Consider the following 14,327-nt stretch of genomic DNA (forward strand, 5'->3'; position numbering starts at 1 on the left):
ATGAACTATTGCAAGTCAAGAGCTACCTGCACAATGATGGGATAAACATGAAAGAAGGGACCTAGGAGCTATATAGTAGGTATCGTATGGAATGTGTGATTCCATGCATGGCTGGAAACTGTGAAAATGACAAATTTCATGCTAGAATTCATTCATTTCATTCATTCATTCTATTTTTTTATATTAGCATAATCATTAGGAAATGGACTCAAAACAAAACTATCAAAGTTGCAATTCCTTATGCATCTGGAACATTGTATGCAGTTCTGGCTACCATATTTGGGGAAAAGGTATATAGCACAGTTGGAAAATAAGGGCATCGAACTTAGAGGAACCAAACACAGCTCTTTCAACAGAAACTGAGAGTATTTGGGATTCTTCAGCCTAAAAAAAGGCAACTGCTGGTACAAACTTCATTGATTTGTAGAACATCGCATATGACATGGGGAAAGAAGCATCTTATTTTATTTTGAAACATTAATTCCAGGAGCCTTCCAATGAAGCTGATGGGAATAAGATCTAGACCAGGTAAAATTATGCATATGGTGCACAATAACCATTAAGAATTCATCACCTCAAGATCTGATGTTGGCTGTTCATTTGGATGGCTTTAAAGGAGAATTTTTTAATAAATTATTCATAGAACTCATATCTACTCAGGGCTATTGGTCCTGAAGACTTAACTCACCTTCACATTGGGGCAGCAGGCATTCAGATTCAGGAATGCAGGAGAAAGGTAGCTTTTCACCTACTTGTGAGTACAACATAGGTGTTTGCTTTGCTTTTGTGAACAAAATAAGATGGTCTTTGGCCTGATCCAGCAGGCCTCTTTTTACATTCAGATGATGACTTTTGGTTGAGCTAAATTAAATTATGTATATTGCCCATGGATATACTATGAGCAAATTATCCTCCTATCTCAACTGCTAGGATAAAGTGTAGTCCATATTTGATTTGATCTCAAGCTAGCAGGGTCCACATCTTTCTTCTTTTTGATCTTCTGCCTCAGCCTTGCTCCATCTGTGAGCAGAAGTTAGACATAATTGGATTTATATTACCTATGTGTACATCTATTGCCACTCAGTGGATGTCCAGCAGAACTGCAAAGAACATGATTTTATGCTTTTATATGTCTGCAAATTTAATATCTCATATAATTATTCAAAATACACTTTGGAGTTATGGGTCAGGCTGGCATTACAATTTATCCAATAGAAGGGGAAAGGAAGAATCCTGTTTAACTTTGCTGGGTAAAAATAAGTATAATTAATCAAACTGATCACAGATGAATCTTTCAAATTGACCTATAATCAGTACTCATGAAAATTAAGAGAATCTCCCCTAATAACAAACATAACATTTGACCTACAGTATTTTCTATGTTGATGGTTATTATGGTCATTGACCAATATTTTATTGGGGTTCATATCTTAAAGAGGTAGCTTCAATTTTTATGCAGAAATAGAATTTTAAATATGTATGTACAAGAAGTTATTATGCTTTTGCCAAATGCTATTTATGCTTTTTAAGAGCCTGTTCTGGAAGTACCCAGATTCCAAATTTCAATTGTTCACTTCGACAATAAATTATGCTGTACCTACATATGCAGTTTAGCAAGGTACATATACATTAGGGGTTCAGTGGGTCTCACAGCCATTGCACAAATTCCACAATATAGTATTAGTGAAGTGACAAAAATAAGATTGACATATCATTTATAATTTTTATGATCTATTTGTATTCTGGGAGCTCAGTTATGAATGCATCTTTAATAGAGCTCGGACTATCTCTAACTAATCGCTATTGTGTTGGGAAAATGAGAAAAAAGGGGTTTCTGAAGGAATAAAGTACTATAGCACATCTTCCTTGTTGTTTCAGCCTGCCAGCTTCTAATTAAGTGAAAGCTCTACCAGCAGCTTGTATCTGAGCCAGCATGCTGAGTGTTGGTTTGCATTTGTTAATGCACATCACTTTTTAGGTACTTAACCTGATACATGATAGCCAGTTTGGAGTTGTGGTTGAAATACCAAGCTAAGTCTAGTATTTCAAATTCAAGTTCTGATTTAGGCACAAAGTTAGTGTAGTAGTTGAAATTCTAAGCTAAAAACCCCAAGTTCTAGTCCTACCTTAAACAAAAAGTCATCTGGGTAACCTGGCTCCAGTCCCTCTCAGCTCTAGGACAAAACCACTTCACTTCACTTCACTTCAGCTCTAGTGGCAAACCACTTCACATATTTTGCTTAAAAAAAAAACCTGCAGGGACTGGTCCAGGCAGTTGCCAGAAGGCAACACTAATTTGAAGTCATTAAAACAATGACTTTATTCAGTGCTCTGCTGAGCAGCTCTGCTGTAAAAAAGAGTCTGTCTGGACTCAAGTCCCACTTTGCAGCGCAGAATGAATCTTTAGGCACTGCACTGAAAATACCAGCAGAACAGGTTACAGGACAGATGTCAATCTGTCTGTTATTTGTAGCCCAGAACCTGCAAAAGGCGTCAACCTAGTATAGTTAGTCAACTTACAACAGATCATTTAGTGACCAAAGTTACATCACTGAAAAAAGTGACTTATGATCATTTTTCACACTTACAATTCGTTGCAGCATCCCCACAGTCACCTGATCAAAATCTAGATGCTGGACAACTATCTCATATTTATGACAGTTGCAGTGTCCTGGGCTCATCTGATTAGCTTTTGTGACATTCTGACAAGCAAAGTAAAAGGGGAAGCCAGATTCACTTTAACAGCTGTGTTAACTAATTTAACAAATGCAGTGATTCACTTAACAACCGCGGCAAGAAAAAGTCATAAAATGGGGCAAAACTCACTTAAATGTTTCATTTTGCAACATAAACCTGGGGCTCAATTGTGGTCATAGCTCGAGGAATACTTATAACAGAGTTGGAAAGGGACCTTGAGATCATCTAGTCCAGTGGTCGCCAACCAGTGGGCCACAGCCACTGGTGGGCTGTGAGAAAATTTTGGTGGGCCGCAGAAAAATCTCACCCCCAGATCATACCCTCAAAGCAATTAATCCAGGTTGCGCAGAAACACAAGGCTGCGCCGCCCACATGGTCCGCAGGAACCCTCCCCACCCACTCACTCCTTACTCGGCAAACTTGCCTGCTAAAATTGTTATTTTTCCTTTTTCCGACCATCATCTGTTCTGCTGTGCAGGGAGATTTAGATTAGCTAGGAAGCAAGAAATGGTTGGATTTCTTGCTTTCTAGCTTTAGATCTTCTGCTCTGCTTTTAAGCACAGCTGAACCTCTCTTAGGATTGAAGTGCAGACTCACAGCAAGCAAATTTGAGACTAGCCGATGGCAGATAGATAGATCACTGAACGATTCTGTGAGCAACTCAACCTGCCTGCTTGCTTTGCTTGATTTTGGGTAAAAGATGCTCTTTTTTAAATAAAAAATTCAATATTTACATACATGGCGTGTTGTGAATTAATTTTATGAGTTTGCTTGCAAGCAAATTTTATGTGACAGACTGAGCTAGCCAATGGCAGATAGATAGATCTCTGAATGAATCTGTGATTCTGTGAGCAACTTAATCTGCCTGACTGCTTTGCCTGATTTTGGGTAAAAGTTGCTCTTTTTTAAATAAAAAATTCAATATTTATATATTTATAATATTTACATCCAAGCCATGCCCAGCCAGTCACATGACCACCAAGCCACACCCATAAATTAGGCCATGCCCACAGAACCGGTTAGTGGTCCCTGGGATTTAAAATTATGAGTTTGGTGGTCCCTGAGGTCCAAAAGGTTGGTGACCCCTGATCCCATTCCAGGCAAGTCCAGTCTCTTCTTAAAAGCTTCCAGTGATGGAGCACCTATTTTCTTTGCTTTGGAAAATAGGTTGATCGGAGTAGTCTGTAATGCCCTGTATAAGGGGGGGACGGGACCTTTTTATACGGTATAAGTACGATTATTATAATTTTCGTTCTCTTAATCTCGAATTGGCGATATTCACTTAATTTCCAAGACGGTGATTGGCTAAACCTAGACCCGGTGGGCTTGCTGTTTCTCAAGGATCTCAACGAGATGCGGTTGCACCGACTACCGTGGCTCAAAATGTGCACTCCTGCTGCCGGCAAACCACTAACCCTCGGCATTTCTGTGTTCTCGGCCCGCCTTACAAGCCTCAGCCAATCGCCTTTCAATCCTGGACGACGTTAGATTCGAGCCGGACCAATCATTCCTCCGCTCGTGGGCGCGCCTTTCTTTCTTCCGCCCTCCCCTGCTGACGGTGGTTTGGCCTAAAGAGCGACGACGGGGCGGAGTTTTAATTTACCACAGCCGCATTCTCACGCGCGCGGCTTTACGCCGTGAAAGAACGGGGAGGGCGTTAGAGTCCCCTGTAACCCCGCCTTATTTGAAATTTGGTCCCGCCCCCTTCTCGTGCAAGCTTACCTTCGCGTTTTCGCTCGCCGCTCGGCAGAGTTGGCGCCTGCGCACCAGCGTCTGTCGCGATGGAGCTCTTGGGGGATTTGCCACTGCGCTTCGCTCGTTTGCCCATGTTTCCCTTCTTTGACTTAGCGCATTACGCCGCTTCCATTATGTCTCTGAAGGAGCAGCGGGGTGAGTGAGTAAGTAGGCCGAGGCCTGGAGTACAAAACTTGTTTTTAGTCCTAAGGGATTCCGGGAGGAGCAACCATAGCTCCTGAGCATGTCCAGAGTCAACAAGCATTCCTTAGGTGCGACCAAAGGGCTTACAACTCACCAAGGCTACTAGCTCAGGCATTTTCCAGATAACAAAAATTAAACTTCCTACTTTGGGTATTTGGAGGATTGCTTATAAGGATTGACAAAAATAGCTATTTTTATTTCTGCGCAGCATAATTAACGTATGAAATTGGACTCCGTGAGATCGATTGATGAACCATCACTAGAAAGTCTCTTTTTATGTATTTGGTAACTTTTGCAGTTTTACAAAGGTTCAAATTATAATTATAATAAAATTATAATAAAATATTCTTTATAATGCATCAAAACTGCATCCCTATTTTTTTTAAAAAAGGGGATCAACTGCTTCGGGAAATAAAAGTTTTTGTCTGATGTTGAAAGGATCTCAGTAATATTATGAAAGCAATATAGGCGACGTATTTGGGTCACAAATAATTTCATACACATTTGATGGAAAAAAATCTTTTAACGCCTAGCAGTTAAGTGGCTTAGCTGAAAGGATTTTATTTTGTTGGAAGGTGTCATGTTTTCTTGATAACAAAACTTCACATAGATTTTGCAAGCTATTTACTATTTGAATGCTTTTAAAAAGGAAGGATTAGAAGATCTGCAATGATTAGCCAACAGGTGGAAATTGTGCAGATTCAGTATAAAGTACCCTAAAATGGCTTACCAGATGTACTTGGTGTTACTTTTAGAAGCAGAATATTGGGCAAGAGAGATTTTTGGCCCACTCAGTGGAGTTCTTTTTATATAACATCCACTGGGAACTAATATGTGAGATAATTTTCTATTTTTAATGCATGCAGAGTATTAGCTTCATTTTTTTTAGCAGAATGACAAGGTAACTGTAATATCAGAAGATAGCAAATTTGAGGGAGTTATTTCATATGTATAGTCATACATTTGCCTGCTTCATCTCTGAAACAGGTATATTTGCTTTGCTTTGATTCATTTTTGTCATTCTTTACAGCTAGACCTGAATTTAGGACCACAATTAAGCCCAATATTTCTGTTCCTAAGTGAGACAGTTGTTAATTGCATTTGCTCCATATTACAATATTTCTTGCTACAGCTGTTAAGCAAACCATTGCAGTTAAGTTAGTAACACTGTTGTTAAGTGAATCTGGCTTCCCCATTGACTTTGCTTGTCAGAAGATGGCAAAAAGGTGGTTTATATGACCACATATACACGGCAACCATCATAAATATGAGTCAGTTGACAAGCTTTGGAATTTTGATCATGTGACCATGGGGGATGCGTCAACGGTTGTAAGTGTAAAAAACGGTTGTAAGTCACTTTTTTCAGTGCCGTTGTCACTTTGAACAGTCACTAAACTTTTTTTTTAAATTGTAAGTCGAAGACTACCTGTATTGTTCTGGATGCATATGCACACACCCCAGGTACAGTTGGCCCCCACCTTGTTTTTCGGAAAGGCCCTAAAGATGTTTGTGAATGGAGATGGAACTGCCTGATCTGTTGTGTTGTTGCTGTCCTCAGTGAAATTGAGTTTGACACCCCTGACATATAGAATTGAAAAATACAAAAAAAAAATCAGTTATTTCTATTTCACTACCTATCATTTTTTATTTTAAATTTTAAAACTTATAATATTTGAAGTTGCAAGGATATAAAAAGTAACAATTGTTTTACTACTAATTTAAACGTATAACAGTAATGTGACATTTTAATGTCCACCTTAGGCATGAAAGTCAGCTGGATGATTTTGGGCCAGTCATTCTCTCTCGGCCCAACTCAAATTCACAGGGTTGTTGTGTGGAAAATAGGACAAGTATTAAGTATGTTCACTACCTTGAGTTATTTATAAAAACAAATGCAGGATAAAAAAAATGTTAAAAAATTACAGTTCTGAGTTTTAAGAATAGTTTTGATGTGGGCACTAAGCTATCTGAGCAATAAAATAGAAACTGAATTTTAAAGATTCAGGTATTGCCATCTGTTGTGGATGCTCTTTTTATGCTAATGTAATTATTGTGAAAAATAATGTTCAGTGGCCTCTCCATTTCAGGTTCTAAAGTGCTCCCAAGTTGCCTAATGGCACGTACAAAATTTTTGCAAGGGAACAGTACACTTCTATCTTCTGTTTCATTTTCTAACATTTTTTCCAAATCGATAGAAAATTATTTTAAAAAGAAAGGATAAAAACTCTCTCTCTGGAAGCCATCCCAGCACTGTTACACATAAATTTATTGGCAGCTGATAGAGATCCATCCCTAATACATTCCAAAAATGCAAGTGTAGTTTTATTTCTCTGCATTTAGGGGCTTTTAAGAAAGGGGTCCCAAGGCACAAATCTAAAGTTCTTCATAAATAGAAATGTTTCAGTTTTTAGAAGAATAATTTAGCAACATTAAGTTATCTAAACCAGTGATCCCCAACCTTTTTATGCGCGCCCGGTACCGGCATCAGCTGGCGCCCTGGCCGGTGCCGGCATCAGCTGGCGCCGCCATCTTTTTTGACGAAAAAGTGCTTCCGGTGAGCTTTCTACCCGGAAAAGCTCACCGGAAGCACTTTTCATCAAAAGATGGTGGCGCCACAACTCAGCGGCCCGGTAGGACTTGTTCCGCGGACCGGGACCGGTCCGCGGACCGGTGGTTGGGGACCCCTGATCTAAACTATAATTTCATTTTAGTAATCCCTGGTTCACCAATATTAATAATCAGTAAGGAACCTGATTATTATTATATCAGGATAATATAGGAGGGCTGTCCAGAGCATTTGCACTAATATTTCTGCTATTCCGGCTATTTACTACATCTCAAGTATAAAAGGCTGACAATCAAATTTTTAAACACTATTTCTTTTTTGCTGAATCAACCAGATTTTTAAATCATACAATAAATTATATGTGATATTTCTTTAAATAGTACATTTTTGTCCGAGGTGTTGATTTTCTAATATAGGATAGGCAAATGTACTAATGCAAATTTTATGTATATTATTCAAATATATTTTTGCAATCTTTTAAAAATAATGTTGAACTATTGATTTTGTCTCTATGAAAAAGAAATCTGCGAACATTCCAGTTTTTTACATTTCATAGATTGCTAAAGCATTGGGATTAAACAGAGAATTTAATAATTTATACATAGGGTGAGAACTAGCTAGCTTTTTGGCTGCTTTTGATAAATTATATTTGTTTTGTAATTTTTCAAAAGCCTTGAAGATATTATTATTTGTTAACAGATTAAGAGTAATTTATTCAATTATTTCTGTTGTTTTTATTGCAAAATGATCTTGATAGTGAGCCAATTCAGTGGCTCTTAGCTAACTTTTGTATATAATGAAAAGGAAGCAGTTAAATGAAATAAGCATAATTAAAGTATTAAAATATAAAGTTACTAAAAAACAAGTTGTTAGAAAACATCGTTATTTTCCCCTGTGAAATATTCAGCTGCATGGATTGCAACCCTTGGCTTCCCCAACCACTATGGCGATTGTTGAGATTATTGCGATTTAAAAAAAGTGGCCAGTACTAATTGTAAATAGAGGATTTTTGACTTTTTAGTCTTAACTAAATATGGCTGTCCCAAGGTTGCCCAGTTGATTTCCAGGTCTAAAATAAATCTAGAATTCATGGTTTCTTGTCTTCTAACTCTTTTCCTTAACTACTACTATACCACACTAGCTCATGTAGGATGTGTGTGTGTGTATGTGTGTATAAAATACAACTTAACCAAAAAAAGAACAAAATCCCTGTGAGACAAAATATATGCATACACACACACACACACACACACACACACACAGAGTAGATATGTAAAAATAACATATCAGTGTTTGATATGGGATTATACTGATCAGTCTTTTCATTACATAAGTAGACAATTCAAAGTCTGAGAGTGGATATACCTGTACATTTCTGAATTTTAAATCCAGAGTAGTAGTTTCTTTCCAAAATACAAAAACTATTTTAGCTACTCTAAAATAGCACTTGGGATTGTGCTCTTAAATTGCAGCAAATTTTGCTTTGGAGTTTGTACAGCTTGTAAGTATGGAAATGGAAGTGTTTTGCTGCCATTCCCAACCTGTAGATTCTCCCAAAGGGGAGGGGAAATTTTGGCTGTGCTTCTTCCAATGAGGTCACTAGTTGTCTTCCTCAGCTGTCTACAAGGTTGGGAAGTTAAGCTGCTTCTTCTCAAGGATAACAACTTAATAATAACTAATAACTGATCTAACTTCATCTTCAAAGGTTTTTATAAATAGAAAATAATCTACTAAGGTATCTTGGTTGTAGACATCTCTATTGTATAGAATTTCAATATATTCATGAGTCTTCCAGAACAATGACATTCACTAACAATTTAGCCAGATTTAAACCCTATTTTTCCAGCACAATGGCAATTTTTCTCAGCATGCTGGAGAAACGGACCTCAAATCTGGCAAAAATGTTAGCAAACACCATTATTCATATGATTGTTCTCCCCATTGGGGAAAAGGCCTGGGTCTTGTGAGTGTACTAGAAGCCTGGGCTCCGTCCTTGCCCTACCATACCTGGGAGACCTGAATCCTCTCCCCTGCACTAGGCTTAATGACCTGTGCAATTGTTTATGGACCACAGTCAGGATCATGATCATTGAACAAATCGTCCAACGAGATCGTTGGTCTCATGACATGTCACTTAACAATCGCTTTGCTCAGTGACCGAGATTCTGGTCCCTATTGTTGCAAATGGAGGACTACCTGTAGTAAAAAGGTATAATTTAACTGAGAGTGTCTAGTTCCAGTCCATTTCAATTTGCTAATATCTAATATGTCTTCATTTCATTCTTTACTGCACTGAACTTCCCTACCTTAATGGTTCTTAGGTTCCATGTACTCATTATAGTTCTGTCTTTACAGCATTCTTTTCTTGATTGATAACATCAACAGCTAAATACCTTGAAAATGTTAATCTATTCATGTAGATTTAGCACATTCAGCAGCCTGTCATGAAACCAACATCTGATTTTTCTTTTTTAGATTCTATTAGGCATGGCCTGATCAGTTGCAGTAACTATATCGCACAGTATAAATATTTTGAAATTCCTCTGAATCATTCTTCTCACCATAAATCCGACAGAATTTACATTTGTCTAAAAGAAACCCATTTGTGTTTGTCAAGTCCACAAAAGGACTACTTCTGCCTAATCAGTAAAATCCCACCTGTCTATAAGAAATAAATGGGGAAATGATCACTTCCTGTGTTATTGACTTGGAGAACTTCCCAGCCACAATAAGACTGGATACATCTGGAAACAGTTTAATCTAAAGAAGAAAATTTATGCAGAAACAAATCAAACTGAGTGGGGGGGTTCCATTCTTAGAAAGAATCAACTCAAACTTTAAAGTTTTCCAACATTTCCCATCCCTCCTATTTGAGTTAGAACTGTCCCATAAAGAGCTATGATGATTGAAATCCCCACATTAAAAATCCCTTTGAATTTATCAATGGATGATTCAATCATATATCAAGCAGGAAACAGGAAATATAAACATTTATATGATTTCTTCAAAGGAATTCCCTCTGAAATTTCAGGTTAATCACGTCTGAATTGTTTAAACTTCCCTTCAAGAGAATATGCCCTCCTTCCCACAATGTGCTCTGTCTTTATGAACAACAGCATAATTTCAGATTCTAAAATGCAAGATTTCCAGTTACTATGTCTCTTGAATACAAATTATATCAGGTAAAACTTTAAACAGTAAATCAAATAATGCGTGTTCCTCCTAGCTAAGCTCACCAGACCAAACTGTTTGTAGCTCAAGATGATGGAGGTGTTTGTACGGACAGGTTTCTTAGTTCCCCCCAAATTTTTGCTGCCTTCAAAACAGAGCTTATCAAACTTTTTCCTCTAAGTTGTACGATTATTAATTTCCACAGCAAATGCTGCAGTAGTTAGTTTTTATTCAAGGACAAATTGGGATTGGATTTCTTTCCCCTGCAGCCTGAGACATTTAGAGTTATTTGCATATTCTGACCATCTCTGGCCCTCTTAGCAGCCCTCACTCCCTGAGTAGCACTATGCTCCCTTTCATAATTGCAGCAAACTGAAGCAAATGGATCACATTGATCAAATTCATGTAAACTACATCTCCCACATTGTGTTGAACTTCATCACACTCCAGCCAAAGATCTGAAGGCAGCATTTAAATAGCATTTAGCATTAATTTATTTATTTTATTAATACACATTATAAACTTCTTTAATGTCTACATTAAGAATGTTGGTTTGTAAGTGAAACCAGCCAGTGAGCCATTTTTATTGGATATATATTGGACAAGAAAAACACCTGTATGATGGAGAAACATAAGGTAGCATTAGGCGTATACACTATACGCCAGGGGTGTCAAACTCAATCTTGTTGTGGGAGGATTGTGACATTGTGATGTTTTTTGCCTTTGCGGAGCTGGGGTGGGTGTGGCCTCCACAGGCCATTCCAGACCGCAGGCCACCAGTTTGACAGGCCTGCTTGCTGTACACTATAGTATACACGATAGGAGTATATTATCATTAGTATACACTAAGTCAGGAAGCTTGTGGCTCTCTTGTGTTTCAAAAACAGATCCCCTCCTTGCCTTCACTGAATCTAACCCATATCTATTCCACCATTTTTCTTAAGCCATATAGTCCTATGGCTTTGATTACCAACCTGCTCTCTCCATCCAAGGGTTCCCTTTTTCTGCTTCTTCACCAGAGCTTCTTCCTCTCAGACCCTTTATTTTCCTTAGAACATGCTGCTCTGGTCTGCATAGAAGTATCATTACAGCTTAAGAAACAAGCCACGATTAAACAATATGCAGAGCTAGGATGGTGAAGTGGTTAGAATGTAGTATTGCAGGCTAATTCACTGCTCACTGCCAGGAGTTCGATTCTGACTGACTCAAGGTTAACGCAGCCTTCTATCCTTCCGAGGCCAGTAAAATGACAACCCATGATGCTGAGGGCAATATACTGACTTTGTAAACCACTTAGAGGGCCGTAAAGCCCTGTCAAGCGGTCTGTAAGTCTACGTGTTATTGCTATTAGTGTAAGCAATATACTAATGTACTGTAGTGTATTAGCAGTAAGCCGATCAGGGAATTTTGCAGCAAATTAAAAAGCCAAATTCCTCATAAAGAGCTGTTTGTATCTTGTTTTCAGGAGTAGTTGAAGTCGCCTATGACAGCCCACTTGCATGTTGGTTTAGTGCTATGCTTTACTGTTTTGGTGGGTCCATATTATCTTCACTGATGCTAGCAGAACCTCCAATTGCATTTCTTGCCAACACCACAGGTGTCCTCCTTGCCTCATCCGTCTGGTAAGTAACTTTTAATATATGGTGTATTTTTTTGATAACTGATACATATTTTCAAAGTTATGGCTTCAAGCCATGCTATAAAGAGTTCATTTTAAAGTTGTCATCTGGTTAAAGAAATCTGTCAATGAATTTTATGATTGTTAATAGAGTTAATTTGCATAAACATGCTTACAGCTCTATCAGTAATTTGGAATGGAAAAAAACCCTTTCCCCCTAGAAAAAGCTTTTTTTTTTTCACTGGAAAGAACAAAAAGTCTTCTGATGGATAGATTTGTGGATAATTTAAACAATGTCTGATTTTAAATACAAGGAATGGTCTGGACTTTTAAAATAAATTTAGAGATTACTAATTATTTAATTATTAATTATTTAATTATAAAGTACTAACTACTATTAATTAATAATTATTTAACAATTAACTATTAAACATTTTGGATTTCTAGGAAAGATATTAGGAATCTATAAATAGTAAGTGAACATTTGATATACAATGACAGACATAAAACCAACAATTAACAATATATAGTTAACCTCCAGATTGTGAAAAGATATTCTGTGAATTTTGCACAGAGTTATTATGAGGGAGAGAGGGAGACTGAAGCGTTACATGGGTTGCCCCTCTGGAATGGTCTCCTGTTGGGTGTTTATTTTGGATCTAACAGTATCTGCCTTCTAGAAAAAGCTAAAGACTGAACTTTCCCAAGAGGGCTTTTGGGGACAAATACCTATTACTGGTTTTAATTGTCTGGTTTTAATTGTCTTAGTATTTTTTTAAAATAAATTTCTATCTCTGCCTGTGTCTCTATATCAGAAACGTGTGTGTGTGTGTGCATGCACGTATGCATGCAAATTTTGTGAACTTTCAAGAATCCTCTGATTGCTTGGCAATATCAATTGGGTTAATAAATGAATAAAATACATGAATAATCCTGATGGGCTGGCATAATCAGTCATCATGGGTGGTCCTCAACTTAAGACTGTTGCTTATTAACCATTCTGTCATGCCCTTGTTGGAGTCTGACTCTGAGGGGGAGATTGAGGAGCTGACAGGGAGTGGGAGTATGGCTCTGGTAGCTGTGGAAGAAACGGGGGAAGAGCACAATCCAGAGGAAGACACAGGGCCATCCCCTCTTCATCCTAGAGCACACAGAGAGGAATGGAGAAGGGAGCAACGTGTCTTATGGAAGAGGATTAGGCCCTGGTCCCTTTCATTAGTTGCAGCTGGGAGAACAGGATATAAGTGGGGCATTTTAAAAAACTCTTTGCTGGAAGCAAAGCATGCTTTATCTTGGTCCAGGCTTATCTGGGTTTTGGCATCTTCCCAACTGTGGTTGCTGCATTATCTTGTGGAAGTCTGCAATTTATCATCCTGGTCTGCCATGTTAATGACTCCAGTGTGGTTTGTGTTGGGCTTTTTTATTTCTAATTATCTTTACTTTTGGTTCGCACTGCATTTACTCTCTTTGTAGACTGTTTTTGGAAGACTTTGATATCAAGCCAAGGATAATTGGACATTGGGGCCCAAGTTGGAGGCATTAAAGAGAATTTATTCTACTTTTGTGACTGTGTTATTTTTGTGTCATGCCCTGGGTCATCACACATTCGAAGTTAAGGAGGACTTATCTTGGAGCTACTTAAGATCCAGATTTGAAATTCTGATGATTGCCCCCGCCCCACAGTCACATGAACAAAGTTCAGGCGCTGGCAACAGGCTGCATTTATGGCCATTTGCATTATCCTGTGGTTACTTGACTGTGTTTTATGACAGTTTTTCTGAAAGCCAAAAACTGGTGTTCTGCTTTTTTGGTAAAACTGTACCTATAGTGAACTGCGTTAATGACTATAGTATTTGCTTAATGAGCAAAGGTCATGAAATTGTCATGATTTTTGACAGCGATGGGCAGGCTTCACTACAGTCATAAGTCAAGGACTACAGCAGTCCAATGCCAGCAAGACCCTCCCTGTTTCCTTCCTTTGCTCCATTTCTATTAACTCAACATTGTTGTGCCAGTATAATTCACCTTTTTTTTAAAAAAAAAAAAATGTGTGCACTGAAGGTATTTTGGATGCAGTACTTACTTTCTTTAAAAATGCCTCATGTTTCTAATGGGAGATGGGTCATTTAAGATAAGTTTTCACATGATTGACGGGTACATCTGTCTATGAGCAAAATGTAAAACAAAAATGCTCGGGGAAAAAAGCATGGTTTTGGATTTTAGTATTTAAAGTGTGTTCATTGATGCTTTTCTTACAGGCTGCTTAGGAGGAGCAAGTTCCAATTGAAACTCAGTGGTGTTTATCTTTCCATATTTGAAAATTGGGTCAGTCAGGCT

The 14,327-nt window shown here is 38.0% G+C and overlaps 1 protein-coding gene across 3 annotated transcripts in view; it reads left to right on the top strand.

Annotated features, from left to right (window-relative positions):
* The first annotated feature begins 4,412 nt into the window (after positions 1 to 4,412).
* Positions 4,413 to 14,327, top strand: part of TMEM38B (transmembrane protein 38B) — a 35,606-nt gene continuing 25,691 nt past the window's right edge. The window contains exons 1-2 of one of the 3 annotated variants that reach the window (XM_026680577.2): positions 4,413 to 4,587; positions 11,838 to 11,994. In XM_026680577.2, coding sequence (XP_026536362.1) covers positions 4,479 to 4,587; positions 11,838 to 11,994 — 266 coding nt within the window. In that variant the 5' untranslated portion in view covers positions 4,413 to 4,478. Of the gene's footprint in view, positions 4,704 to 11,837; positions 11,995 to 14,327 lie in introns of all 3 variants that reach the window. The other 2 variants (XM_026680578.2, XM_087957515.1) reach the window with 2 other exon arrangements.

This window comes from Notechis scutatus, chromosome 2 (genome assembly GCF_049901735.1).
Source record: "Notechis scutatus isolate UNSWTSFEM ecotype Mainland chromosome 2, rNotScu1.2, whole genome shotgun sequence".
NCBI classification, from domain to species: domain Eukaryota; kingdom Metazoa; phylum Chordata; class Lepidosauria; order Squamata; family Elapidae; genus Notechis; species Notechis scutatus.